The 18,111-nt window shown below is 45.5% G+C and overlaps 1 protein-coding gene across 1 annotated transcript in view; it reads right to left on the bottom strand.

The window, feature by feature from the left end:
• Window positions 1-5,788: 5,788 nt before the first annotated feature.
• RSU1 (Ras suppressor protein 1) overlaps window positions 5,789-18,111 on the bottom strand; it is a 193,780-nt gene continuing 181,457 nt past the window's right edge. The window contains exon 9 of the mRNA XM_053572366.1: window positions 5,789-6,410. Within this exon, the coding sequence (XP_053428341.1) occupies window positions 6,308-6,410 (103 nt within the window). The 3' untranslated portion in view covers window positions 5,789-6,307. The remainder of the gene's footprint in view (window positions 6,411-18,111) is intronic.

The raw sequence follows: 18,111 nt of genomic DNA, 5'->3' as shown, positions 1-18,111 counted from the left end.
CTGTCCAGGCTGATATGCAGGATCCAAGGACGGCTGTCACACACAGGCCCCAGGCTGCTAACGATGGACTGCAAACTGAGGACAGTCCCCTTTGCTCTGGCCTCTCCCGTCTGATCACAGGGCTGTGACTGGAGGCAGCGCATTGTGTTACACCATCTGCTCTGACCTGATTATAGAAGTGTTTGTTTCCTAAGGTGCTGTGACCCAGTACCACCATCGTGGTGCCTTAAGCCAGAAGAAATTTATTCTCTCTCAGTTCTGGAGGCGAGAAGTCCAAGGTCGAGGTTCAGTAAGACCACGTTCCCTCCGCAGGCTCCAGGGGAGAATCCTTCCTCACCTTTTCCAGCTTCTGTGTTGCTGGCAATTGTGGGTGTCCCTTGGCTCACAGCTGCCTCCTCCAATCTCTGCCTCCTTTGTCACATGGCCTTCTTTCCTGTGTGCCCTTGTGTCATCACACAGCCTTAGGATACCACGCATTAGATTAGGGTTTGTCCTAAGCCGGTATGACCTCATTTTAACTCATCACAGTTGCAAAGACTCTATTTCCAAATAGATCACACTTGGAAGTTCCAGGTGACATGAATCTTTGAGGGACACTGTTTAATGCAGAACAGTGCCCAAGGTACATGACTTGTGCCCAGCCCTCTGCAGTGTTTTCCTAGCAGGCAGGGACCCAAATTTCTTCATCTGCGTGCCATTCACACACCTGCACTTTCCACAGCAACCTTTAGATCAAGCTCTGTCTTTATTGCCTCTCACTCAAACCCTTTCAGTTAGTGATGCTAACCACCACCACCAAAGCTCTGCCTCACACTGGAGCTGCCGCATGCCGAGATGATCTCCGGTCTGGGAGTTACTTAGACTCTTATGAAGTCTAATGAAAATATGATTCTCGTTGCTGCCTTGTGTATGGTGATTTAAAAGGTGGTTCACTGCTCAAATCCTGATTGTACAATGACCAAAACATGGAGCCCCCGCACCCCCAAACAGCAAGGCTGTCCACCTTTGTGGTGGTGCTGTGGGGGAGTTATGAATGGACTGTGATTCTGCCCCTGCTTTCAGCTGGCAGGCAGTGGAAGCACCTTCCTCTTAGGGCAGGAACGAGGCAGAGTTGCTGATGACACCTGTACACAGGGGACACCGAGGTCAGGGTGTGGTGGGCAGCCGGTGTGCCAAGAAGACAAAGTTGGTCCTGTGAATGGGGTGACGGGAATGCCTTCAGGGGTGGCTGGTGGGGACAGGGCACCATTCCAGCTCTGGGGTGATTTAAAAGGAGGCTTGCTTCTCATGGTGGGCTGGGACATTCCCTAGGTAGTCGGAGATGAGTAATCCTAATCAGAAGTCTTTCCTGATAACACCACATTCTCATCCAGCCCAGATTACTTAATTTACTGCCAATTCCTGGATGTGCAAATTTATTAGCATAATTGCCCAACCCTTTAGAAAGCCTCTAAACATTCTAAGAGATCATTTTCCATTTATAAAGAGAGTCTACATGCTAAAGGAAAATGGCAACATCAGAACTATCCAAGGCAGACAGCAGTCACGCATGCAGCAGTATTGGAAAGTCTAACATATTTCAGGTACACACACCCCTAGGTGTGGGGAGACCAGGGCTGATAAGATAGGGGTCCTCCTTCAGCCTCTGATTCAACCACTAAAAACAAAGTCCCTGGGGGGTCTGATGACGTGAGGCCAAAAGTGCTTGAAAATGAAACTAAAAGCCATTTTTCTGCCTATTTTAAGAGGCAGTGCTCTTTGGTAGGTCATAGGAGAGAATCCCCTTTGGTGTAAAATATTTCCTTAATGGGATCGTTTTGGAAATGCATTTCTGGATGAGATGGGAAAAGAAGGCGAAGCTATTCTCAGGAGCGAGGCTTCCCTGTTTTGGTCAACATGTCCCTTGCTCATCAGAGAGATGCTGTATTGCCTGACCACACGGGGGAACAGAGGCCCTAGGCACCAAAGTTCTGCCATTTAGAGAAGTGGGGAAACGCTTCCCTGTCATGTCATCAGGCACTGACTTAAACGTGTTAATAAAATGAACATTTCAGGAGCTGAAAAGCAGAAACTCTAACTTAAAGGATGATAGGAAGGCAGACTGCTGCTGTTGGACAGACCAAGGGTGTCTGGGTTGGCAGGAGAGTGTGGTGTGGGAGGGAGAAAAGGACACTTGCTCTGAAGTCACAGGAACCTCCTTTTCATCCTTCCTCTGCCACCTGCCAGCTGTGGGCCCTTGAGGAAGTTCCTTCATCTTCCGGAGGCCAAATTTCCTGCAAAATGAGGATGGCCACTGAGTGAGAAGAAAACGCAAAGCGTTTGATACATGGACGGCCCTCGATCAATGATTATTGTTAGTAGTCATAGAAAATAGATCAAGGGGAAAATGTAGCAATGGCACATTACCAAATTCTATGATGTATAAAATAAGCATGTGAGAGGTAATATCACAGAATAGGTATACGCAGTCTAACTAGAAACATGACATTTCTAAAGAGCACCGGGGTCTTCTAAAACTGCTATTGATGGGAAGATCAATTCATATGTACGTACACACAGTTGTTTAGATGTGTATATACCGTGAAAATCGTAATAGTCAAGTCACGTTTGACTTTTGCAATTACAAGCGACACAAGATACAAGATAACAAACGTTATCGGTATATATTCCAGTATTACAATTTTAGCAGGTTTTTCCTTTCTTTAAAACGTCTGTACATTTTTGGGCACTTTCTGTATATGGTATATGTGGATGATCTTATAGATGGGGAGGTAGACACGTGAGTAATTATTGTCTAATTTTAGGTTATAAAACGTCTAGGGTAGAACGGAGATTTTTAGTTTACTTGCCAGTTCTGCTGGCTTTAAATATTATCTCCCGCAGATGTGTATTTTGGGGCAGGGTATCCACAGGTTCTTCTGAAATCGACTCACATTTTCAAGGGCACTTTGGATTTTGCTTTTGACACAGACTCTCCCAGCATAGGAATCGGAATGCAGGGCCCTTCCAGTTCCAGCTGTCACAGAATAAACTGATTGTTGTTTGCAGAAGGCTTTAAATCAACGTTTTACACCCTTTTTTATCTCACAGCACAGTTGAAGCTATAGTTAAACTTCCATGGCATCCTTAAATCATGTTGATCGAAAAAAAGTAAAAAAAAAAAAAAGTACGTACTTCGCTTTGAACTTCTTTTGAAAATAATTAATGATCTTTAAAAATTTTTACACCTAAAATCCTCTTACGGCACAATGGTCGAAAATTACTCCTTTAAATAACCAAATATGTAACAATTGGGTCATGATGAGAGAAACCAAAAATTCAGGTAAACAGCTGAACTTTTATAGGGTTTAATAAACTCACCTATAATAATATTTATAAATATTTTTTTCTTTAGGGAAACTTGGCCTTGATGAAGTAGACTCAAATTACAAAGTAGAAAACCCTATGACAATGTCTAAAATTTTTTTCCTTCTCTATTTCTTGAGTTTTATACAATCCAATTAACGTAAGAAATAAATTCAAGTATTTACTGTGCCTTGATTTGACTAGACTGCTAAGCAGCATTGGTGACAAATGATTTCACCACTTTGCTCAAAAGGTCATATTGTCTTCGTGAAATGACCACCTGTTGAACTGTCACTATTTTGTGCATCCAGATTATCAAGTAACCAAAACCAGGGTATGAAAAGATGTGAAACTCACTTTGGTAAGAAAAGAAAACAAAAAAAGATAACCACCCTGACGTTTTCTATTCTGCTTTGAATTTCAATATATGTATTTTCTAGATTGCATCATATACCATAACATATACCAATTTCATTTTGAAAAAATATGTATTTAATGCATTCTCATAACAAAAGTACACATGCTCATTATAAAAAATTTAAAGGACAGAAGTATAAAAAAGGAAATGAAGAAAAACCTTAGTCCACCACACAGAGAAAATTTATTTGCATTAAACTGTGTTCCATTTTCATTGAATTTTTTACACACGCATATTACAAACATAATTTCCTTTTTGCACAGTGGGGACCATGATCCTTATATGTTAAGATTTTTTAATCTTGCTTTTTCCTACTTAACTGGATACGTTCCATTTTTAACGTCTTCAGCAATGTCTGTCATGTGATCATGCCACGATTCACTGACTTTTTCTTCCATTGGTGGGAATCTGGCTTTTCCCCACGTGTTCACTCCATAGAGGATGCTGTACAGACACTTCTCAAACAGAGCTGTAGGTGTGTTATCACAGCATCTCTGACAATTCCTTTAGGATCAATTCCTAGAGAGAAAACTTCTGGGTCCCAGCACCAGTTTGATAGTTTTGCTGCACATACTGCCAAACTGCTTCCACCTTTCTAGAGAGAAATTTATATTCCCTACAGCAGTGGCTGAAGAGGTTTATCTCATGGTACTCTTCCTGTGCTTAAATACGGCCTTAAAAACATCTGCTCATTTCTCATTGTTACTCACAGCTTATTTTTGCTTTGATTTCTGTTTTTTTGATTAATACTGAGACTTTGACTCCCCGTGAATGTGTGTGTACTGCCCAAGATTTCCACCTGGAATTTTCACCTTTTAAAGAAACTTACTCATCAGGGCCCTTAGTGTTGTTATTTTTATATGTGTGTGTGTGTGTGTATTTTTGTGTGTGTGCAGTTTTTGGCCGGGGCTGAGGCTGGGTTTGAACCCGCCACCTCCGGCATAAGGGGCTGGCGCCCTACTCCATTGAGCCACAGGCGCCGCCTGCATTGTTATATTTTTTCTAAAGCTTTGTCGCTAGTTGAAAAGTCTTCCTAGTCAACAACAGCAGAGACATTGTACTTCCTTTTACAATTTCATCAGCTTAAAAAAAAAATCAATTCAAGAAATTCAGGCTGAGAATTTATAAATTGCATCTATAAAAATTACAACAGCTGTACCCCTAAACAAGGGAGGGCAGCTGGGAAGGCCTCTGCCCATAGTTGTCCAGAAGGAGGATGTTTAGCCCTTGCTCTGTGGCCCCTTAGATTCAACGCCCATTCTCTAATTCACTGGGGACTTTCTGTTTTGGTTTTGGCTTTAAATACCTCTCCACAGTCCAGGTTTTGGGAACTGCCTGGGAGCTGGTAGGGGAGGAAGCAGAGATGAGGGCAGACCTTCCCTCTGGGTGGGAGCAGCCAGCATCTTCACACACCTTTTCAGGGGGCAGCATCCTGGTGCTGGCAGCCCTCTAGGGAAGCACAAAAGCTCAGCTTGGATTTATTTTCCTTTCCATACATATCACTGCTGGGAAGAAGGGAAGCTGCCATCACAGATGTTAAACAATTGGCTGTTTAATGACTCTGCCACCATGGCTTCCACACTAGGTGTGGTGTGGCATGTGCCCATTTACATGACTCTTTGGCATTACAGTCGCTTAGGAGAACGCTTTGATAGGAGCAGATTTTCTGCAGTGACAAAAAACATACTTCATTTTTATTTTTTTTTTTTCCCTCTCTCTGCATTTCACAGCTCTTGTCTACCAGCCCCTGGCAGAAGTCACCATTTCTTTGGCGAAGGAATGCTATTTTCCAAAATCCTTTGGCAGAATCTCCTAGAGATGTGTTTTTCTCCTCCTTCCTAATTTAGAAACAGTCTTCAAAGAAAAAAAAAAAAAACCTGACAAATTAATGTGAGAAGAAACGAACTCTGATTTAATTTTGCATTTCTTTCAAGAAAAGTTTCTTTGGCAGTTTATCATTTATAGCCGATAAAACTGGCTACAGAGATTGGGGGGAGAAAAGCAAACAGGAATGTGTACACCCCAAGATCGGACTGTTCCCGACGGCAGTCAAGAAGAGACATGGGATACAAATTCCAGATTTTATTAAATCCTTTGTAAGTTAAATTAACATAATATTTCGATGGTGGAGGAAGTCTTTTAATAAAGCAAAATAAGGAGTTACGTGAATAAGAAAGAGTGAAAAGTGTTAACTGTGACATTTAAATGCTTACATGATTTTAATTACTCTTTTGACAGTAAGCACCCTCCCGATGTCTATTCAGGAAGCTGAAATCTATGCCTACTATGGAATTTGCAGTTGAATAAGAGCTTTGTTCCCGGCCTTTGGCAATTTTAAAGAAACAAACGAAAAAGGTATTAAGACCTTGTAACAATCTACCACCTACCAAAGGGATCTAAAAGGCAAGGTGGCAAGTACTAGAGAGACAGAGGTGAAAAGAAAAAAAGAAAAAGGCCGCGCAGCTGTACTTCTTTGAGAGACAGAGCAGAAAGAGGGTGGGGTTGGTGAGAGGAGGGGCCCGAAGTCCAATTGATGGCAACTTCTTATCTGTTCTTGGCTGTCAGGGGTTTCCGGCTGATCTTTTTCGATTTGTCATTATTCTTCTTTGGAGGTTCTGGGTTTGCCTGCATGTGTCTGCCATAGAGACTGAAAAGAGAGAGAGAGAGAAAGAGAGAAAGGAAACCGTGAGATCTGTTTTACTATTAATACAAAATACTCTTCAATTGATGGAGCCTTCAGCAACAGATTCATCTTCAGAAAAACACAGTAAGCCAGAGAAAACCAAAAGATCACTCCCGTTCTCTCTGCGTCATACACTGTATCTGAGGATATAAAATTCTCTTTTGCACACACACGCACACCAGGCCACGATGTCCGATCCCGGACAAGCTTCCTGGGGCCTCAACCCCACTGGGAGAAACTGTAGTGTGCGGCCCGGCTGTTCCAGACTAAGTTCAAAAGGTGGCAGGTGTTCAAGTCGACAGTGACAGAAATTAGGCTGAACTGGGGAGACGGAGTGCCCATTTAGGGGAAAGTAGCACTGCGCTTGGCCTGAAAGCCCAGGGGCTGGCTAATGTGACAAAGAGCAATGGTGTCTGAGTCCACGCCGGCTGCTCCCGCATGATGGATAACAGGGGGGTGGCTGCCACACATCAATGCCACCTTAATAAGTACCGCTGATTAAATGTTGACAAAGTGCCCTACGACGACGGCGGGTGGCTTCCACTGCACAGCGATGCTGGCTTCATGGCTGAGCGGACTTAACAGGACGGCAGAAGGTAATTAATCGATAATTTATGAGTAATTCTGATTAAACTAAATTAAAAGCCAGCCTAAAATAAATACAACTCATCCTTAACTCCTCATACTGATATAACCGTGTCTCCAAGAGAGCCCTGGGGGAGTCTCAGCCCCTCCAGATGAAAGGAACCATCTGACTCCGTGGCCTGCAGTGGCCATGAACCATCTCAAGAGCACGGGCACAGAGCGTGGCCACCACTCTGCATGAGGTGGCCAAGTTCTAATGTCCACTGTAGGAAATGATGTCCTCTCTTGATGCTGGCACTTGGTGGCCGAGTACAGTGCGGCCCAATTGAGTGCACATCGGTGTTCTTGACGACACCGAGGCTGACAGAAGGGCAGGGGCTGGTGCACAGTGCGGCCATCCTGCAGACCTGCCAGGCAGAGCACACATGTCCAGCCAGGGTCTGGGGATATTTCTAGGAAGAGGGAGGCCACTCTCCATGTTAAAAAGGTACCAGATGTGTCCCAGACATGAGGGCCTGCGGACTGGCTTTCAAGTTCTGTAAGAATTAGTGTAGAGGGCCTTTTGCTCCTGAGTGGAGAGAGTGGCCCATCCCTGCCCACCTGGCAGTGTCTTCCCTGGAGCCACAGGAGAATCATTTCCTTCCACAAGAGACACAGGGAGGTTCCCCTCTCCACACTTTACACATCTCCCTGATGAGTAGGCCCTGGGTCCCAGTGCAGTGTGTCCAACCTTACCTCTGTGGCTGGCCCAATTCCCATGACATCTATGTCCTAAATCCCTGAAACTTGTGAATATGTTACCTGGAAAAAGGGACTCTGCGGGTATAATTAAATTGACGATCTTGCGATGGGGACATCACTCTGTGTACCTGTGTGAGCCCCCCCACCCCGTGTTCCTCCCCCCCAGCAGCGTTCCCAGATATACCAAACAGGTGGGAAGAACCCTGAGCCCCGGCGGGTCTGTCTGGTTATTCCTCATGCTTGTCAGTGCACTCTGGAACCCTTGCTCCTCTCAGAGCCCCTGCACTTCTCTTCCTCCTGGTGATGCCTAGGGGCTTAACGCTGAAGAGTGATGGGCCCTGGAGGCCTCGGGTCTCCCCGCTCCTGTCTCCTGCAGGCAGTCAGGGCCTGACTGCGCCCCTCCGGCCTCGGTCTCTTCAGCTGTACAGCTTTCATGCAACCTCGTACCTTTCTCCTCTATTTTCCAACCCCTCCTGCCCATGAAGAAAAAAAAATGTGGTATACACATCCTTATGCACAGACATCAAACTTTAAAAGTTATAAAAATTGACAGCAATAGGACTCCACAGTTCACACACAGAAACCTGGTCACACGGGTGCTGGGAAAGGGTGTCAGTGACTCCAGGAGGGCACAGGAGAAGAGGAGGAGGAATCGGAAGGATTCCACCAAGGCCTCAGCCCCAAATGAGGTGGGGACTGAGGGCGAGGTGGGCTTCTCAGAAGGCCGGGTGTTCAGTAGGGCCCTGACATGGAAATCGGGGAAGTTTTTCAGATGGGGGCACAGAGGCTGCCCGGGACTCAGCAGGGCTCCTCTCCTTTTCTGGAGGGAACTGGAATGTTCTAGTGTTTCAGTTCCTGCCATTTAAGATTCAGATTCTACTCTGTGAGCCTGATTTGCCGGGGCTACACAGCAGTCCCTACAAAGGGCCAGGTGGGAGATGGCGGCAGGCCCTGAGCTAGATGTTCAGACCCTACTTGCGACACTCCCCAGCTATTGACTCTCAGCAACCTTCACCTCCCTCTCTGTGCCTCAGTTTTTTTGATCTGTAAAATAAGGACAGTGTTTTCCTCGAGGGGTGGCAGTGGCAGTTTGACAAGCCTGGCACCACAGCAAGGCTACTGGGCGTGGCCAGCGAATGCTTGCTCAAAAATTGGACTGATGTGGGGTTACCGTCAACGCAATTCGACAAAGATAATGATATGGTCATCTTACTGCTTTAGGGCTTTTTCCTCTGAAGAGTAACATGGTTATTTTCTGTCAATGCTAAATCCTCAAATACCTCTGGAAAAAGGTTAATCCTCTTTGAAGAAAGCAGGCAAGACAGAGCTAAAAGCATCGCCCCACTTCCTCAGTGAGTCATGGCAGAGCTGGCCGCTGGCCGCCACACAGTGCTTTTCCTCCCCCAGCTCCGTGGGCAGAGGAGAGGTGGCGTTTTACTCAGCGGCCATTCCCATGTGGGGGCCGGGCTGTGGTAGAGCAGTGACAACATGCAGCTTAGGCTCCAAAATCTTGTGACTCTACCAGCGACTAGCACCAGGGCCTTGGTTTGATAAGTTAGAGTTGGTGGGCAGAATAATGGTCCCCAAAGGCAGCCACATCCTAATCCCTGAACCCTGTGACTGTGTGACCTTCCATGACAAAGGGGACCCTGAAGTGTGATCAGCTAAGAACCTGGGAAGACAATCTTGGATGATCCAGTGCGCCCAATGTCATCGAAAGGGCTTTACAAGAGGCAGGAATGTCTGCGTCAGGGTCAGAGAGAAGTCTGCAGAGCAAGGGCTTGCAGAGGTGAGGGGTCCAGGTGGCCTCTGGAAGCCTGAAACGCATTCCTCCCTCGTCTCCAGAAAGACACAAATGTTACTGACACTGATTTCAGACTTCTGACCTTTAAAAACTATACAATAATAAATTTTGTTTTGTTTTAGTTGGAGGGAATTTGTTACAGCAGCAACACAGAACAGACCCAGCAGGTGAACCTCTCTTGGCCAGGCAGGGCAGCCTATCCCTGAAGACTCTGCTTAATTTCAGCAGCAAAAAATGCAATGTTTTTGGGCCAGCTGCTCATTGAAAAGATAGACCAAGTTTTAGGAAAGGTAAGACACCCCAGAGGAAAAGTGGGTGCTGTTTCTACCGGAAGAAGCAAAAACAGGTATGCAAACTATCCCCTACTATGAAGGGGATCATCCCTGTCCCCAGTCCCCTGAAGCTAATGCTGGTGGCCCGTGTTTTGCTTGTACCCAGATTGAATATCTGTAGCAGTGACTAAGCAGATATTTTATCAGGTGCAGGTCCCGAGAGGAGGGAGCATGCCACACCATGCCTGGGTACATGTGGGAGCTTCAGGACTGGCCTCAGGACTGGCCAAGACTTCTATCCTCCTGAGAAGCCAGTTTCCTTCGCTTGTGACTTGTACTTTTTTCCTTGGGGTCTTGGTGAATACAGGTGAATACAGTCTCTCCTGCTCGACTGCTTCCTTCCCACCTTCCCCTGCGCCTGGGAAACACAAGCGTCCACTCCTCCGACCTCGGGGCTACGGTTACCTCCTGGGTAGCACATCCCTTTGGTGACACCCCCACTGTAGCTCTCTGCTCTGGGGTACCTGTCTGGCCCTACAGGAGACCCCAAACACTGTGTGAGGGGCAGAGAACAGTCCCATGGAGTTATGCTCACCTCTGCATTCTGAATGACGTATAGCCTCAGGAATGTTACTGACTTGCTACCATCTGATGTCCCCATTGGCATAATGAGGATGACCATTTCCAGCTACCCTGGAGGGCTTGAGGGAAGATTAAATCAGACACAGAAATGCTCCTGTCTGTGGGGTACACAGGAGGTGCCCCAGAAGGGCAGCTGTGCTTCTGATCTCTCATGAAGCTCCGTGACTCAGGCCAGTTTCTTCTGCTTCTAACAAACCACTCCCCTGCCCAGAGAGTGGCCATAGAGCCCACATGCCACCCTATGCCTCTGGGGCAGCTCCCCTCCATGGGGAGGGTCTCAGTGGGCACTGCTGCCTGGTTGCGGTGGCTTGAGAGTGTGACAAAGGCAGCCGGGCTCAAGGTCACCCACGGGGCTGCAGTGGCTGGTGGGCAGATGCTCTATCCACAGAGGAGGGACCCTCTGGCACAGACTCTCTGCACTGAAACCTGGCTTGTAGGTGATAATTGGGAGATGATGATGGAGTGGGAAAAAACCAACAGAGACACTCCCAGGTGACAGGAGGGGATCTATTACCCTTGGGAGTCTGATGAACAGCTCCTGTCACAGAAGACAACTTCAAAGATGAGAAGCTGGGACACGCTGAGCAGTGGGAGGTGAACTACTGGCCTGACTATGCCCCCCGGGGGCTCTCTAGCTCACCTGTGGTCCAAAGGCAAAAAAGGGGAGGGGCCTGGCCTCTGTGGCCACCTGAAAGACCAGTGCTGAAGATTATTTCTGGGGAAATCACTAAGAAATGATTCTGCAGACTGCCCAGGTCACCACGTTGGTGACTTCCGAGGCATGTTGTTAAAAGCCCCAGCATTGGCTACGTTAAGCCCCATGTAACTGACCACCACTCCTTGATGACAGCTGAGCTTGTACGGCAAAAGCATTGTGCCCACCATACTCAGAATAAATTTGGCAACACATTTTTTATTAAGCAGTATATGTAAGATTTTCTATCAGCTGACAGATGAATTTTATTTAATCTTATCATTGCAGTTGGATCCAAGCATCTCAACTGCGGCAGCAGTGAAGATGGCTGGGTGCCACCACATTCCTTCTTGAAAATTCCCTCCCTTGACTACAGGGATCTAGGGCATGGTCTGGTTCTTGCTCTCTCTCTGCACACCTCTTTGGTCCTGCTGTCTGTGCTCTGATCTCTTTGCATCCTCTTCCTTTGAAAGATCATTTAATTTTATAGGTTTAATGATCATCTCTGAGCCAGGCAGCTCTCCAAGTCGCCACCTCCTCAGCCCAACTGGACACTCAGCTATTGAACCACCCACAGAGCAGAGAAGGGCCCTGACACTGCCTTCCCCAGGTCCATCCCCCTACACCTTCCAACCCTGAGGGTTAAACGCTAAAGTCATTTTGACATCTGCCTCTTTTTTCAGTTGCCATATTAATCAAGTCTGATTGAAATTTCCCCTGCGGTAGAAATTCTTAGCCCCGGATCACAGAAGTATCTCAGACTCTTAAGTTGGATGTGCGTGTTTCTGCAGAAGAGGAACACAGCTTTCATTAGCGTCTCCAAAGGTTTGCAACTCAGGTGCCATGGGCCCAATGTCCCGTAGCTGCTTTCTGGTAGTTGGTTTATTCTTATTTTCACTCTCTCCCCAACTTTATTAATTCTTTTTCTCTGTACCCTAAAACAGAGGCCCACATTACACGGCCATTAGAATATTGTACCGGTTCCTTTCTTGGCTTGCGTGACGCTGGTACAGCCCTTCTTCCAAGTCCTCTTACACGTGACTACCAGAACAATGTCTCCAGGTTTGGTGTGTGCATGGAAAATGGTGCCCAGCGCCCCCTGGACTGGGGACCCAGACTGGCCGCTGGCACAGAGTGGAGCCTAGGACACTGGAGGCCTAACTTGTGTCCAACTTCACCTCCTTCTGTGCACTAACTGGGCGTGGGCTGGCAGTGCCCAGTGTAGAAAAGACAAGGGAAGTGTGAGCTGTGCCATTTAAGAGCCCAGTAACCTCAGCCTTTCCCCGACCTTTGCTATCTTAACTGGAAAATGGGGATATCTGTTCAGGACTACAGACTTCTGCGTCTTCTTTTGTAGTCTCCACACTCAAGGCACGGCTCGAAACACATTGTGTGCTATGTAAATATTGTGTTTCCGAATGCCAGGTAGATGAGAGGTACAATATGCTGCTCTTAAGTCATTTGCTCATGGCATCTGCATTCCTACTGTTGTTTTGGGTGTTTCCATGGAAAGTCCTTATACAGACCAGGAAAAGAACCAATTTTAAAAGCCAAGGAGACGGCCAGCGAAAATAATGGCGAGAAATAATTTTGCTCATAATTTGAAATCTTCTGGCAGGATACTAAATTTAAAATCCCTGCAAATAAATCTGTAGACAAAAAGTGTGAAGCCTGGATTATTAATAAACATTTGCAATATCTTTATTTATCCTATCTAGCAGCTATGAGGGGCTGGGGACGGAACCTTAGCACATAAATTGCTGAGTCTTAGGAAAAAAAAAAGAAGGAACAGTTACCCTATTCCTGTGAGAAGTCTCATTAATTCAAAATGCAATTTTTTTTTTTTTTTTGAGATCAAACCTCCAAGAGATGGTTCCATGTCACTCACTAACAGCACCGTGCGCCTGCCATGTTGTCCTCCTCACTGTGCTTACTGTGTCCAACATGCAGTGGGGAAAAAAAAGAATAAACATGAACATGCAAAAGGCATCTATATAAATATCCAAAAAGAATACATAGCTGGCTTGCAACAGATACCAGACTACATAAAAATACAACATAAGGCAGATATAAAAGCACCCCGCACACTCAGGAGGCTATCTGCCTGCCCCATTAGAGGGGAGAGAGGTGCACGCTAGGGGCGCCAAACTAACAGTATCCTGCACAGAAGATGCTCATTAAACTTCATCATCCTGTCTACTCTAATGATGCTTTTACTTAATAAAAATTCCCTGAGCAGTTGCAAAGATATTAGGCAAGGTCTTTGGTTATGTATCAGAGGTCCGAGCTGTCACCGGCAAGCATGCAGTTCAGGAGGTATGTTCCCAGGGGATAGAGCTTTCACGGAATATATGCAGAGAAAAATCAATAACTGCAACTTGCCTCCTTGCTTAAGCATTTAAGAAAATAGGTAATCCTTTTAAATTAAACTGCAAAGTGCTAAATGTTGCAATTTCCAGAATAAACTCAAAGGCAAAGGGAATCAGTCCAAGGGCACTGGTAAGTTTCCCAAACAAGCTACCTCCCTGATAGACTTCGCACCTGGAGTGAATATTTGTTACGAAGAGAAAGGATTCATTTAGTTCTTGGTATTTGTAGTGATTAAAAAGAGACACCCAACCATATAGGTCTGTGAGTCTTTATAATACACACACAGATAGGTGTATTCTTACACTAAGGAAGAGAGGAATTGTGCCCAAATTGCACTAACTGGGCGTGCAAATTACACAGGCAATTTGCCCTTTTCAAAAATTATTCTTTAAAAACACTAGTGTGACAATCTACTAACTTGAATCTAGCTTTCAAAAGCTAAATGATAATTATCTAATAGGTCTCTTAACAGGGATAGCTGGATGTTAATACTATATGATCATAATGACTATCGCTTTTGTTCCTATCATGTATACATAATCCACTTTAAATTTCAAACCCTGACAATACAGAATTGGTGGAAGCGATTACCATTGTCAGGGTGAGAGGGAGGCGCCCCCCCCCCAAAAAAAACTTGAATTTCAGGGAGATAAGATTGGCGTCTGTGTGCTCAAGGGTAAAATCAGCACAAAATGGTTCAAAGAGGAAACATTAAAAGTCAACCCAAAATAACACTAGCACATCTCCCGGACTAGTGAGACTCCACTATAACCAGAAAAAGGGTATCAAGTAAGCTGGGCAGAGAACCCGCCCATCAGAGGGGTGTGGTCAGGGCAGGAAACAGAAGGGTAAGAGCAGGCTGGGTTCCTCAGCACCTCCAGGTTTTCTGTGGACACCCTGGCAGGACCATCTCTCTCCAAGGAAGCTGAGAGCACAAACCCAGCTCTACCCTACTCCGTGAAGCCGCACAGCCCAGCAAGCAGGTCTCCACATCCTGACCACACAGGCACAGACGCTTCGGCACCTGGATGTGAATGCAGGCAGATTCCAGAGCCCGGGTACGCTGCCCTGGGGAGAGTGTGAGCCCTGCTCACAGCAAGTCTTCAGTGCGAATCTGTATTTAATACGTGTGTGTGTGTGTGTGTGTGTGTGTATAAACATACATGCCCATGAGTGTATATACACAGAGGGAAAGAGACAATCAGTGATGAAATGAATGATGTTAACATTAAGTGCTTTGGAAAGAACAAGTAAAGAACTTAATAGATAGACTTATTTAGCGGAGAGGATACATAGGACTTAAAAAAGCATATAGGAGAGAAGGAAGAGTCTGATTGAGGGTAAATAGAAAGCTAAGGCTAAAGCGGGCATTGAGCATGGATGGCTGCTAGACTGCAGAGGGTCTTATGGGGCAGAGGTTTTGTCATGTTCAGAGGGAGGGGGGAGGTATGATTTAAGGTGCCTGTGGCTCAAAGGACTAGGGCACCGGCCCCATATACCAGAGGTGGTGGGTTCAAACCCAGCCCCGGCCAAAAACTGCAAAAATAAATAAATAAATAAAATAAAATATAAAGTTGGAAGACCATTTTAAGGAAAACCTTAATTGGAGGTGTTCAGGGTTTTATTCTGAGGACAATGGCAGACTATGAGAAGTTCTTAACCTGATTTAGCAAGTCTAGATTAGATACTTGCCCTTGAAACTGAATGGGAGGGGCACATGTTGACCAAATGCACTGAGGGTGGAAGAGGGTCAGAATTGCCAGATTCAGCATGTGAAAATCTAGGTTGCCTCATTTATATTAACATGTTGTCTGTTGTTTTCATGAAACTCAGATTTAACTAGGAATGCTATGTTTGTAGGAAAATTGGGATTCTGTCACACAAGGCGGAACAAGTGATCAGCAGACTGAAACGCTAACATGGCAAATAAAGAAAAGTTTTAAAATGTAAAACACACTTGTAGCTCCTGGGTAGATTTAGCACATTTAATATTTTTCATGCACTTCCTCCTAGTTTTTTTTCTTTTATTTTTACCTTTTTATTATTTTTTTCACTCGTTGCCCAGGCTAGAGTGCCTTGGCATCATAGTTCACAGCAACTTCAAACTCTTGGGCTCAAATGATCTTCTTCCCTCAGCCTCCTCAGTGGCTGGGACTATAGGCACTCACCACAAGGCCGGGTTATTTTTTTAAAGATGGGTCTTGCTTTTACTCAGGCTGGTCTCAAATTCCTGAGCTCAAGCAATCCACCTGCCTTGGCCTCCCAGAGGGCTAGGATTATAGGTGTGAGCCCCTGCTCCCGACCACCTCCTAGTTTTTTTTTTTTTAATTGAAGATTTTTAAGAGATGCAGAGAAATTTATGGCCTACAAGCGCAAAAAAGGTTAAAAACTAGGGGGTCTGTGGTGTAAGTTGTTAAAAATGACGTACAAGCATTCCATGCACCAGCAGAGAATCTGGTGGGGACCCTGGGGACACACCACCAGGAGGACCTGCCTCTCTCTGCATGAGAGCTTTAGCTGTTTGATGCCCCCAACAGGCCTTGTGGGCTCCAAGCAAAACTGTGGCCGTGGGCGAAGAGGGAAGAGCAAAGCTTGTCATAACAGCCCCTTTCATCCAAGAATCCCAAGTGTTTCATCTAAGAATCTCACCCACAAAACACCCCTGGAAGGTGCTAGAGCATTCTAAATACAGCTGGTGAGAGCGAGGTGGAAGTTAAAGTGTGGGGCGGAGATGCCAGAGGCACAGGTGTTTGCAAAGCTCCTCCTAGGCCCACAGTGACGAGGCTGTGGATGGAGGATCCCAAGGGAACACACACACCATAGTTATTTTCAAATATCAACAAACCATGTTCGGAAACAATCGACTCCTACTATCTATCCTGACAATGTCCTCATAGAGAAACATTTTTCCCCCATTAACTATCATCCATGAAGATTTGCGTCTAGTATATTTTCCCCCAGAGGGTGAAGCAAGCAAGGTCTTTCTTCTTTACCAGTGTTGGCTACTTTGAATACCTGAAGGGAGTTAATTTTTCTCCTCCTAGGCTACTTTTAACATCTTGTTTTTAAACACATATTAGCACCTCCAATTTGCAGAGGCCTGGTCCCCACGTATCTCTGTAGAATAACGCTGTCCAAAAGGTAACTCGAGCCACAAATGGTACTTTCCCTTTTCTCAGACATATTAAAAAAGTAAAAAGCAGATGAAAATGAATTTTGATAATGGGTTGTTGTTCAACCCATACGTAATATATCCAAAATGTTATCATTTCAAAATGCAATCAATTTAAAAAAATTAATGATCTATGTTACCTTTAATAAATAATTCAGTAAATTTTTGCTGTTAAGTGTAATGATTTTTCTTGTAGTATGTCTTTGAATTCTGATGGGTATATTTATAGTTACAGACCAGCTCAGTCAGGTAGGTTACAAGTCAAGAGCTCAAGAGCCACAGACAGTTAGTGGGAATGGTACCACACTGCAGATACGAATTGAGTCACCTTCTTGTACTTTGCTGAAAAGCATTATAAAGGCCGACAGACCCTTTTCTGGCATCCCGACTACCTCGTTACCTTTCATGCTTTAAAGAAAGAAAGTGCGCCTGTCTGTTTATCTATCTAGAAACCTTCTACATAAGAGGGAATATGTGGGTCATTAAGAAAGTTTTGAGGCCGGGGGTGGTGGCTCACACCTGTAATCCTAGCGCTCTAGGAGGCTGAGGCAGGTGGACTACTTGAGCTCAGAAGTTTGAGACCAGCTGAGCAAGAGCAAGACCCCAGTCTCTACTAAAAATAGACAAACTAGCCGGGCGTTGTCGCAGGTGCCTGTTCTCCCAGCTACTCGGGAGGCTGAGGCAAGAGGATGGCTTGAGCCCAAGAGTTGGAGGTCGCTGTGAGCTGTAACGCGACAGCACTCTATCTAGGGTGACAGAATGACACTCTATTTTGGAAAAAAAAAAAAATCTCAAAACCCCCATAAAAATCAAAAAAAGGGAAAGTTCTGAGATACACAAAAATCAAGAAATGTAAAATCCATGCAGACGAAAATAAATGAAAACTCTTAGCAACTGGTGTTGAAACTTGCACGGGTGAATCAGAAAGGATGCTGCTGACTGTGGTTCTTGAAAGTGAAATAATGGACCACAGCACAGTCTGTCCGAAGCTCCAGTAGTGACCCACGTATCTACCCTCTTATGGGTGTGTGTGTATATTTTCACTTACACAGAGGTGTCCCCAATATCCTTAATTTTGTCTGTAATAGTTATGAGCTTGGAAAGGTCTTTAGGGCAAAACATACAACTCCATAAGCCCACGAATTCTACTTGGCTGGAGAAATGTATGCTAGTCCCTCTCTTCCCCCAAAGCCAGAATACATAAAAGTAGCTCGGAGAGCCAGGCTGGCCAGAGTACATCGTCCATGATGCCCTCACCGGGGGCCGGAGGAGGAGCAGCAACAGGCCAGGCATATTCCTGAGTCTGACGCCTCCCAGGCAGCCAGATGTCCTCACCCGGCACTGAATCTAGCCTGGGGCACTTCACACTCCTCTGTCCCTGTCTG

Source organism: Nycticebus coucang, chromosome 20 (genome assembly GCF_027406575.1).
Source record: "Nycticebus coucang isolate mNycCou1 chromosome 20, mNycCou1.pri, whole genome shotgun sequence".
NCBI lineage: Eukaryota > Metazoa > Chordata > Mammalia > Primates > Lorisidae > Nycticebus > Nycticebus coucang.
The sequence above is the reverse complement of the archived record's forward strand: the minus strand, read 5'-3'. Positions and strand labels throughout refer to the sequence as shown.